Source organism: Neodiprion lecontei, chromosome 4 (genome assembly GCF_021901455.1).
Source record: "Neodiprion lecontei isolate iyNeoLeco1 chromosome 4, iyNeoLeco1.1, whole genome shotgun sequence".
NCBI classification, from domain to species: domain Eukaryota; kingdom Metazoa; phylum Arthropoda; class Insecta; order Hymenoptera; family Diprionidae; genus Neodiprion; species Neodiprion lecontei.
In genome coordinates this window covers 38,443,710-38,456,336 of record NC_060263.1, presented here as the reverse complement: position 1 = coordinate 38,456,336, position 12,627 = coordinate 38,443,710, and the positions used below count along the sequence as shown (strand labels likewise).

Below are 12,627 nucleotides of genomic sequence, written 5' to 3'. Positions count from 1 at the left end.
TCGGTAAATTCCCGCACTATACGTACGTATATATACATAACCTAACTGTACCCAACAACCCCGGTGATGAAAGGAACGTCGTCGATTGCACGCCAACTATTGCAGAAGGATATCAGTACCTATATATATATAGGACATTACCTTTAGGATAATATGATTGTATGGTGTGGTGTTATAGTAACTTCGTTTCTTTATCTCAGTAGAAATGAGAGAGAGAGAGAGAGAGAGAGAGAGAGAAGTGGAAAAGAGAATAAAACGCTTCGACGACCCTCGTAGCGCAGCGACAGGGTTGAGATTATGTAATTTCACTTTTTACATTTCCCACCATCCAAGCATTCTGATTGGTTGACTAAACTTTGCAAACGAATGACAATGCTTGGATGGTGAGAAACGTGAAAAGTGATGTCATAGAATCTCAACACTGGTGATGGCCTTCGTCTTCTTCTTACTTCACCCCCGTACCTTGTACCTGTACCTTTTCTTTTCCTTTTGCTTACGGTGCATGTATTCCATGTAAATGTCCTGTAAGCATATCCAATATTGCCATGGATAAAATAAACCATATCTATTTATCCATCTACCTTGTACTCTACCTATTCACCCGCCCTCTTCGGCAGCGGCTCATTACAATCCCATGCTGCTGCACATCCACGCTGGTTTGCGCAGGGGACGGACAGCGCCGCCGCCGCTGACGACGCCGGAGGAGAAAAACGAACGGGTCGTTGCCCGGGCGGGAAAGCCGAGAATTATCGACCCCTTTGCTTGGTTGGTGGCCGTTGCCTTCGCCCCATCCAGACGCGCAGGACTTTGGCACCAACATTTGCGCCGTGCCCACCCGCTTAGCACAGAGGACAACCAACTTGTGTACCACCCCTGCATGGCACTGAACCTCTATAGTACTACGTTCGCCACGAGGTTCCCATGTGCGACCTGATGCTACGGCTTCTGCCTTTCTCCGATTGACATTAGCTTAAAACCCTCGTACTCCACTCCCGCATCACGTTTCTTCCGGATTAATTGAGCTTTTGTCGCATTTGTTATATCGTTTGTGATGTGAGTTGTTGTAGCGCGACGGATGCGATGCCGTCTCTCGATTTACTTTAATATCTCTTGCGTGAAATGCTCCCGATCTAAAAGAGAAAGGAATCGGTTCGATTTTTGTTCCTTTTTGTGTTATACATGCCACAGGTGAGATACCGCTGAGAATTTACACGATACGGTTTCAGAGAAAGTAATCTATAATACCACCAATACGGACACGTTGGATTATTAATAGGAGCTTGATAGAGAAACGGGCATATTATCCAGACACCATGTTACGATATCCGTTATAATTCTGTTATTATCAATCTGGCCTAGAGAGATACGTCTGCTTTTTGTCCACGCGATTTAAGATGCCCGTATCACTTGTTACAAAGCATTGTACGTCATGATTGATCAGGATGATTCGTCGGTTATACATTATCAGGGATTGGAACAACTTGTGTATGCGTATACAGCATGTATGATATATTACATGTGTATAACTCGTTTGCGTGATATCTTATATACTATTCATATAAAAGGACGTGTAGTCAAAGAAATTGAAAACAGATAAAGGAGAAGTGGATGTTGGTTAACCGAGCACATCGACCCATTGCTCCTGGGACGGTGGTGCCGGGTTTGCCTTTTTCTTGAGATCGACTCTCCTTAGGAGGTGTTCTCAAAACTACCGATCACATCCTAAACTCGAAACTATGTTCAAATCCGGTATTTGCCTGAGAGATATAATTGTGTCATTTTTAACTCGTTTAAGGTCAGGAATTGTGTGTCACTATGCCTTCTCATTTGAATAAATCTCGCGTTTACTACGGCCGCTTGGATCGTCGACGACGGTACGAACAAACCGAAAGTGACCACCTTGCTTACATGCGTGTTCGTGAGTGCAACAGAGTTGCAGCGAGCTCATAAAGTCATATCATTGTGCCGAACCAGCTACACACATGCACAAACCGTGTGTTTAATGAAGAATTCTGTGAGTCAGAACGCCTGTTAGCCAGGATGACAATGCAACGATGTTTTCGCGCACTCGAGGACTTTGACCAAGGCAGGAGGAACGGGACGGAACGGAACCAGTGTTGCCAACTCAGAATGTCATCATCCCACTAGAAAGTTTCATAAATTTTGCGTATAGAAACCACTAGACTCCTCTGCGTTCGTTTTTCTGTCGAGTGCCGAATTGAATCACTGCCAACATTCATGCGTCTTAAGTAATGATTCACACGTGATTGTTATCACTGTAATGTAATCGAGACAATTTCAAAAAAATTGCCAAATTTGTCCCCGACAACACCGCAATAATTTAAATTACCGAATATTTTATTTGGAGATACCAATCGACCTTAAGAATACCAGATTTCCCGCTTGTTAAGTGATAAACAAATAAATCATCCCATGAGAAAAACTTCCAAAACCGTTAGGTTGACGATTGTAACGTTAACGTAACGAAGCGTTGCGGACGGAAGAGCGAGGGGGGGGGGGGGGGTCACTATTTAGCAAATCTATAGCGACTTTGAAGACGTCAAATTTTCAAAATGTGAATATTTTTTGTACTGTTATAATTTACTGCATTTCAGCCAATACAGTAATTACGAAATAACAATTTTTCTCCGAAACGTAAATCATTTCAATAACCTAACTAACTTCACCTCCATCTAATACCGCCGAGTTGGCGATACTGATTACGGAACGGACGAAACGGAACGGAACGGAACAGAGCGTCAACGTCTAGGTTGTTTAGTTCGAAGGTTGACGCAAGGTTGACGCGGCGTGTTCTCCCGGTAACATAGCCGTCGCTGTTGTTGCTGCTACTGCTGCGACGACGACAAGTATCATGCCGGTGACCTGGGTGAACCGACCCGACGCTTCTTCTCATCCCCAAAACTCGTCGGTTTTTGCCCTCCATCTAGACGGCTAGACACCCCCCCCGTACCCTCTTCTGACTGCGCCCATCCACCCCCCGTTTCCTTGGCTTCACCTCACCGCCAAAACTCTCCAGATGCTTTGCACTCCGCTCGTCGGTTTTACTTTACCCATCTTCTCTCTCTCTCTTTATATACATATATATATATATATACACATACATATGTTTTGTCTCCATCTCTTTCTGCGCTTCGTCTCGTTGTTCGCGCGAGTTTAACCCTAAAGCGAGGTGTGGGTGTGTCGTCGACCCGTGTTGTGTATATGTGTAATATGTCTATAACCTCCTCTTTATCTACCCGCGCAACAATATGGGCGCCAAGGTCATTGCTTTTTATTGCAGCCAACTCGGTCGCGTTATTACTTACGCATACGTAGGTGCAATATGTATTATATTTAAGTACACTTCAATATCTTTCTGTCTCTCTGTCTATTCATTTATTCCTTCTTTTTTTTTTCTCTCATTCTTTTAATATACGCATGTTTTTAGTTTCTTTGCTTTTTTTATATTTCATTTAGTTATCTTATATTTGCGTTTAATCATACACATCGAGTTCTGGCCGAATGTTTCATCCACACGGCGATAAATACAACTTTTACACGTTATGCACGGTATAATATTATATTGGTATGTGACCTTTATACCGCTCACACCTTTACTATAGCACCGTGTCATTATATATGCATATATGTGTGTGTATGTATAGAGGCATGCATCATTCGTACGTACATAATATTATTGTACGCAACGAATTGAAATATCTGATTGAACACGAGCTAACAATAAGCGTCGTGCTTGTTGCTGCTTGTGCTGCTGTTGTGCTAAAACAGTGGACGAGTGAGTGACCCTTGTACAACAACTTGTTTTCGACAATAATTTCGTGAACCTTTAACAGATGCCTGTATATAATGTTAGTATGAATTGATCTTCATGAATATTTAGTTTTATTGTTAGAGAACAGAGAAGAGTGAAAAGGACGTCTGCGTAACGATTCTCGCTAATTTTTTCACTTGCTTGTTTTCGAATAACTCGGGCATTTACATTTTGTATTATGGATACATGTTATATATGCCGCATGTATTTGTGTCGAAATCGAATAACCAACTGCGATTCGATTACAGTTAAAAAAAAAAAAAAAAATTGACGGATTTTTCCTCAGCGACAGTGAAGGCTACAGTGCATCGTATGCTGTATTATATATTATAAGTAAAGAGACTTGTGAGAAGAAGAATTAGATACCTGCATAATGTATAGTTCCAAACTCTATAACAACTCTTCGCAATTACTTACCACTAAACATAACCGGTGCTCTTTTACCTACACCTTCTGTATCCACGTAGATACAGTATACATATACCATACACACATAATGATCGTCTGTCACGAAAGTATATATAGATACATGCAATAACTGACCTTCAAGTATTGCTTCGTATACAAATGCGTCTTATAACCGTTGCATGTCAAGCACCTGATGGTTTTAAACCTTGTGTATTGTATATTTCTTCAACCTTTTTTTTTTCCTTTCCGCTTAGCACACGAGAAGTAGAGTTTATGTTTACGTTCTATAGTTTGAAATAAGAAAAGTAGAAGAAACTGACTGTTTTCCTAGAGTTGCTTCATAAAAGCGTTTAGATACGTATATTTATCTCCAAAGTTTCGTCTTCTTCACCTGCTATATGTATATATATAATATGCATATATATCGTATGCTGAAAATGACCTCAATTTCCGAAGATTGTACAATTTCCGCGAATGTGATAAACTGTACAAAACAAAACAGATTTATATAACCGCACTGTGTCGTTGTAGACTTTATTTAAAGCTGCCGCATTGCCTAGAATTCAAGATCAGGGTACCATATTATTATACTATACTATATTTTGCGTGCTTAGGCCTCGTCGCGATTTGAGTTTATATGTATATTGTCTCCTGGTTTTCCATTCTTCGATATATCGTCCCAATGCGATTGATGAAACCTGATTTAAAACTGCGTATCAATAAATATATATATATATATATATATATATATTGTCGCAGAGAAATGGAGAGAGAAAGAAATATTTTGAATCGGTGAAATTGGTTGTATAATTTCGTTAGACGTTCTCGATGATGTTATATTAATTGCGCAAAACTTTATTGGTTGTATACGGTCATATGGAGATGACTAATCAATTGCGTTACACTTTACAGTATAATTCGCGGGAAAAATAGGCCCCTTAAAACTGAAGAATAACTTTCGACCAATTTTTTTTTTTTTTTTTTTCTTTCTTTTGTCTTTGACCTAAAGATACGATTCAAGCGTTATCGACATTTTTTGAAATCCCATTATACAGGGGATCCATTTTACTCGCCTCTTCCATATTACTCTCTCCTCTTGAGAATATGATTGAAGAATAAGTTTAGTTTTTTATTCGACGGACGGTTAGGGTAAATGTGGGTCAACAAACCCTCTCGAGCACCGTACATGTCCTACTAGGTGAGAGAGAGAGAGGGCGTCACGGCGACCCGTCTACGTTGCTGTATGTGCGGAAAGTGCATATATCGATCTGGGTACAGCACCACTGCAGGCTGGCCTGGTGCACCGGCGAAACTAGGTTACTCTACCTATATGCGAACCTTGTCGAAAACTACCCACTACTACCCTGCCTGACTACGTTAGAGTCGATGTACTACACCTACGACAACGGTACGTCATAATACGTATACGTGGTCCTACGATTTCATTGTAAAATTGACGTAACGGGACGACACCCTGTGGAAACAACGACTATTTGCACTGTTCGGTGTCCGTCGTGTCCCGCGTGTAACGAAAGGTTGTAAAGCAGCTTATGAGCTTGTAGGTATAATAAATTCTAGCCGGCTTAAACGACCATCTTTGAATAGAAAATGTCCGTTTCTTCGACAAAGTTTGTACAGAGATGGAAATTTAGGATCAGGCGTAAAACTTTCGGAATCCAACATCATAAACTTTACTATCCTTGCCAATCATCTTTTGTGTAGAAGAGACGGACGGACTAACCCTTGTTTGAATAATACCGAACGTAGTAGCTCAGGTACTTGGCACTCGAGGCTGCGGATCGGGAGAACTTGGATTCAAATACCCGGCCTGTCAATTAGGTCCTTAACGGTAACTTGCAAAAATGCAGACGGGTCACGTCGTTTAGGGCCGGGTTGCTGATCGGTCCTTCGGACCTGGGTCCGGATATACTTGAACAAGGTTTTCGGCAGTTTCCCTTATCCCTCATGCAAGTGAGGATGCTTGTACTACCGCTGCCGAACCCGTAAGTACTCTGTACTTTCTCCCTTCTATTGCAAATACAATTGTGATTAATAACGAATTATTGTTGTTATCATTAATACTTGTGTAGAATCGCATAATTGATACACAGCAGGGGTTGTTTTGTATCCCAGCAACAAAAATCGATGTGAAAAGTGTACTATTAAATATGTTCGTTCGAACCTTTTTTTTTCGGAAGTTTTTAAAAGGTTACTTTTTGATACTATGTAGGTTATAAAACAAAATATCAAAATGCCAGATGGCGTCATGGATCCGATATTTTTAAATTTTGGTACTTTAAATTAACGAAGAAAAGGCGTGGCTTCGTTTGTACTCCAGGGTGACAAACAAGAATTAAAATGATTGACGTGCGGATTCGTTGTACTTTGCATTCGTTCGCGTAGCACTGCAGGCAGATACTTACCTTAAACATGATTTCGGGGAAACACGAACACGAAGCTGTAGCATCCGCGTAGTGTCGTTCGGCATTATTTCCCGGAGTTTAGCCATTCGTGAGTATAATCTAATTGCAAAATATTTTTCTTCTTTGACGAACTCAGTTCGACAAGCAGAGGTCCTTTTTTTGTTTGCTCGTTGACCGTGTCTTTTGCCCGTACGTTTGAACGTGTCTCTTTTTGTATTCATTTCTTATTATTATTATTATCTAATTCTTATTCCTCAAGATTCTGGTAAATAAGTCGGCAGTCAGTTTCCTATCGGAATAATAACATCTTGTTATTGTTTTTGGCTTATAGCAAATCTAGTGAATCTCGACGTTATGTCAATTCTTGTGATTATGCATGACATTGCCTTCGGTGATGAGTAGAAGTCGAAATTTTAAGACATGAAAAGAAACATGACAAGGTTCTTAGTCGCTATGTTACACCATGCCTTTGGATGTTTTGCAATTTAAAAAACAAAAAAAAAGTAAGTAAATAAACAAAACAAAAAAAAAGACTCAGCTGATGACGAGAGTTCGTTCATCGTGCGATCTTGAGACAATCGGGCATCTGTTCGAAGGCTTGAGTGCAAATTCTTGACGACCTAGTTGAATTATACGCAACGATTGTTCGATTCAAAAGGATGCTGATAATTTTACACATTGGCATTATACAGACATCTTTTTTAGAATTCATTACGTTCTACTGCAAGGAATGGTGAAAATTATCCTTGTTATTATTCTGGTGTTATACTACACTATGATGGTGAAATATGCATACAGCATTGTAGCATAATTCTCTGAAGAGACTAATTAAGTGGCGTTTTGTTCGGCGGCACCGGAACGAGTAACAATATAAATGTATTTAGGTCACAATCTCCTTGTTAAACCTAAATTACGTTAAGCTAAATATATAACATGCGATGATACGGCAGATATTGAACGATTCTAAAAATAAAATTACGTATTTGGTGGCTCCGTACCAGAATAAATTCTATTTCGCTAGTTTCGCTTCTCCCTCGACCTCCTGTAGTATGGATATTATGTTTTATCTGCTCTAATCTCAAACAGCAAACGCTACGTGAAAACTTAGAACCCATCGGCTTTGGGAGTGTTGGTCAACAGGTCGGATGCCAACCGATACTGAAAAATGAGACTGCTTAGAAGTTTTTTTTTTTTTTTGGTAAAATTTTAAACAGCCTTTCTTATCGTCTGAAACAATAATAATCTATACCATTACGTGTACCGGAATTGAATATATAATATTTAGCTGGCACAATATACCTGTAATAATCGTTAATTATTTCTGGAATCAAATAATCCCCGCGGTAAAAGCCTTGACGTAGAATGAAAAGAATTTCATTATAGCTGTAATAGTTGACAGCGCGTCATGCGACTCGGGAATGAAAAAAGAAGGTGACGAAAAAGATCCCTCGCGGCATTGGGTAAAACAGGAATCTGCAATTGAACTTTTAATTTCAAATCTCTGTTCTACCGTCGTTCGGTTTATTTTGTAAAAATCGCTCACGCGTGATTCTAAAGAGCATAAAAAATATTTCCTCAACAAAAACCAATTTGACAGGGTAACGTTAACCGTTGAAAATAGCTTGGAAGTTTTTTGAAAATCGAACGTGTACGTTATCATCGACCATACGGTGGCAGTCGGCGGCGTGAGCTTAGACAAACTTGGTTAGCGTGCACAGAGTATAGAGTTGCAGGTATGTACACGCATGCATACAACACAATGTACGACGCGTGCACGGCGTCGGCGTGGCTCGTTGACGATAGTGAGAGATAGAGAGAGAGAGAGAGAGAGAGAGATAGAGAGTGGGGGTAGAAACACTTGACAAATGTTTCTCGGCGACGAATCGTAACGCGAGATTAAACCGAGCGTTTACGAAGTTTGACGAAAATTTCCGAAGTTTGGCGAATCGCTGCAGTGCGTGACCGTTGAGAGAGAGAGGTTCGTTTTGGTGACGCATGCGCCTTACGCGAACTCTTGCCATCTCCCTCTCCTTCTCACTCTCCGAACTTGTCTCGCACACATGAACATCGGCTAAGGTTTCACGAACGTGGGTCGAAACGGCCGACGCGGCATGCGCCTGGGTTCCCGGATCGTCGTTGTGTCAGCCTAGAAATACAACGTGGTGATTCGACGACGCGAATTCTTAGTGTGGGTGAAACTAGCGGCGGTGTAGAGGGGGTCGGGGTCTGCCCTGCATCAGTCTCTACTGCGTCCCTTCGAAAGGGGACGCTCCTCCTCGTCTTTGACAAGCGCGCGGTTAAAATACCCAATGGGGGGTTGACAGTTATCAAGGAAACTGATAGTAATATAATAAATAAATAAATTATAACTAACACGGACACACGAGTACGGATTTTTTCTAAACGACCATTTTAATCAACATATAATTCGTACGATATTGGTTACAATTTTTTAAAAAGTATACTTCGAAACCGCGATCCGAGACAGAATAATACCAAGATATATGTTTACACGTGTATGTATTGCTCTTCGTCGCAAGATCGTCCATCGGTTTTCCTAGGACACGAAACTATAGAAAAGACCGTTTGTTCCGTTGTATATTTTCAACTTTTTTTTAACGTAATTATTTTATTTGGACAATTGATTGTATTAAGTAATATTGTGCCATAATTCGCGTGTGTGTTGTCACTGTGGATTGATGAAAGTTCTCTTTTTTCATTCCCCCGCCACTTGACCGTTTCGTTTTTCCTTTTTTTTACGGTAATGTAAAAATTGAATCAGAACAAAAACTGTAGAAGATCTGAGACATCGAAACGAAAACTTTGAGGAAGAAAACGTCGAGGGTCGATTGATTCAGTGTGCTGTTTTTTTTTCATTGATGTTGTTGTTTATTTGACAATAAGTGACGTTTGGAAACGTTGGGTCTTTTTGTTGTCTCTTTTTTGTTTTAGCTCAAATTACGGTTAGTTTTCCTTTCTTCTTTCTTCTCGTTACACACAGCGCGAACGACGAGAAGCCGTACGTTGATTATTATTTACCAAGATTTTAAAACCAATTTGGAAAATATTATATGTAAACGAACACTGTATCTAGTTTATTAGTTTTATTTAACTACTGTTCGTGAAACGGGATACGACAACGACTACGAGGACGTGAAAATAAAAATTTTGTTGTATCGAGTGTTCTGCGGACGCCACAAAGCAGCGGCTCTAGTCCTAAATATCGATCTGCTGGCGTGTGCGACCTACTCTATAGTACGTTCGCCTCGAAACATATTGTGGAATGACAGTTGACAACAGTCCAGCTGTCGCTATCATCGTACAATTGACATCTGTCAATAATCATTTGTTGACTTTTACGTTGAGGTTGACGACGAGGACGACAACGACAACGACAACAACAACAACAACGCCAACGCCAACGAGTCGAATAACCGATTCTCACCGTCGAATTCAACGACAACGAGCGAGAACGTGCATTTTTTGCTCCGCCGATAATCGAGGATACCTGTAAAATTACCAACGCTTTCGCCGTAACGTTGTTAACGGTGGAATTTTTTTGAAGACATTCCGTTTGTTTTCCATTTAGTTCTTTTTTTTGTTTTTACAAGAAGAACGTACGTCGAGAGTAAAAAAAAAAGGTCAAAAAAAAGGAAGTACAATACGAATAGAAAAAATGTGGGCGATAGTAAAAATCGGCAGGACTTTGCTCAGAGTTTCTTCGCGTTCGATAAAATCAAGTCAAAGCTTTATCGGAACTTAAAGAAGGAAAAGATTGAAGAAACAACGCAACGCAAGTCAACTATTATTGTGCTATTGTAGTACTACCGGCGAAGAAGACAAATGAATGAAAAATTCCAATAAAGTGTAACTCTAAATTTGAGGATAAAAAGAAGAAATCGAAAAATATAAATACGGAGGCGCAAGAATAATGATTCCCCGTCAAAACTTGGTGATAAAAAAAAATTAATTTGAAGAATATTACAACGATGAGAAAATCCACCTGAGAGGAAAACAATAAGGAAGACAATTCATTATAGAAATTGATCGTTTTTTATACACGTACCGTAACACGCTCCTATTAAGAATCAGTAAGAAGTAAGGAAGAAGCTCGTAAGCTTTTGAGACAATAAAGGTGTTTCTAGACGGCTAATATCTACCGTTAATTACCAACGTCATGGTTTCGCGATACGGTGTTACGAAGGAGGGTGCAGTCGGTGTTACGGTCGGCGTCGGGACGATGCACTGTTTGCTACCCCATTGCGGTGGGCCCCACCACATGTCACCACACGGGCATAACCCGAGCCACAATCACATTCACCACCATAACCATCACAATCATCACAACCACCACCCGCCGGCATCGCCGAGTCCTCACGGTCATCTAAGTCAGATGAATCACGCCCAACATCAGTTGACAATTAATATTAACCACAATCATCAGCTGCAGTCCCAGCAGACTCAGCATCAGCAGCAACAACAACAACAACAACAACAACAACAACAACAACAACAACAACAACAACAACAACAACCTCAGTACAGGATCATCACGGCCAGTGCCAGTAAGTCCTTATTATCAGTTACTGTCAACTCACCGAATACGTTGCCAGTTTTTAATTTTACCAAAGGTGTTGATAGGTGTTGATCACACAAATGTACAGTTATACGGACCTACACGAGATGATATATATATATATATAAAATGCATAATAGAGTGTGTGTGTGTGTATATATATATATATATATATACTCTATTATGCATTTTATCAGGCTTACTAAACTCGTACGTCAAGGTGGCAGTCACGTGGACCTCATGCAGTATTAATAGAATATTCATTTATTCATGATGTACATCTATTATCGGACTTTTTGATAAACGGTCGGTTCGAGGGTGGGGATAAATGAGATCGTGGATAGTGTATAATAACGTGTAGACGTTCGCCTAGGTACGTCTTTATTTCATCGCGACGACAACGACTATTGCGATGACACGCGTTTATCAAACACCTTAGCAACGACTGACTGACATACGTCGTCTTGCATACCATACTTTTACTCCTTGTTCCTTAGGCGCTAGCCTTGCTTGTGCCCACAAGGTGAGAAGAAAACCCTAGGTGTGATGTAACTAGCTGACCAACTAATTAACTAGCCAACCAATCACCTTACTAAATAGTAAACCCCTCTCCGCACTATGAAAGAGACATTGAGACAATAGCGAGACGTGACACGTTGCCTACCGCTGCCAGTGTTCCTCGTGTCATGCTGCATTTACTTACCTAACTTGGCACCATTCTCACAACAATTCCTCCGTCGTCAATTACAATGGATACTAATTTTAAATTAGCTTTGACCAAGTTCGAAATAGTCTACAAGTCCCCGGTGTCTGCATTTAAGATTGGTTGTAATAGATCTCACTGTCTAGTTGTATAATCGGTACAATACCTATCGTAATGGGCACGTTACACGGATACGTGTATATCGGAGAGCGCGAGATTATCGTATTTTTTCAATAATTTTTTAAAATTATTAATTTTTTGTTCCTTTTTTCTTATACCGACAATGGTGGGGCAGAAAAAATAAAATGCAACGGATAATATTCTAACTATACTCTACAATCGATTCTTTGAACAGGAAACTTATGCTTGACCCATATAAGAGTATTGTCTATATCAATATTGTTCCACGATTAATACAATGGCTCTGAAGGTTTCTAAAAACAACTTCAAGAATTATGAAACTTCTCTTGTGCCGATATCCGTTCACCGTTCAATTTGCCCTAAATTTCTCCTATCATTTTCTCAACGAGATTCTTACCGTTTAAAGTTATACCGAATAGGAATAATAATAATAACAATAATAATGATCATAATCATAAACGTATACTCAATCGATAACACCGAAACATTCTTCTGTAATATTGAGATAATACCGGTGTAATTGCAAGTAAATTTGTATCCTTGA

The 12,627-nt window shown here is 40.0% G+C and overlaps 1 protein-coding gene across 6 annotated transcripts in view; it reads left to right on the top strand.

Moving 5' to 3' along the window:
- LOC107228247 (eukaryotic translation initiation factor 4 gamma 1) overlaps positions 1–12,627 on the top strand; it is a 66,121-nt gene that overhangs the window by 21,900 nt on the left and 31,594 nt on the right. For 2 of the 6 annotated variants that reach the window (XM_046738403.1, XM_046738402.1), the window contains exon 1: positions 8,888–11,228. The exons of 2 other annotated variants lie outside the window; for them this stretch is intronic. In XM_046738403.1, coding sequence (XP_046594359.1) covers positions 10,841–11,228 — 388 coding nt within the window. In that variant the 5' untranslated portion in view covers positions 8,888–10,840. Of the gene's footprint in view, positions 1–8,887; positions 11,229–12,627 lie in introns of those variants that run through there. 2 more of the 6 variants (XM_046738404.1, XM_046738407.1) reach the window with 2 other exon arrangements.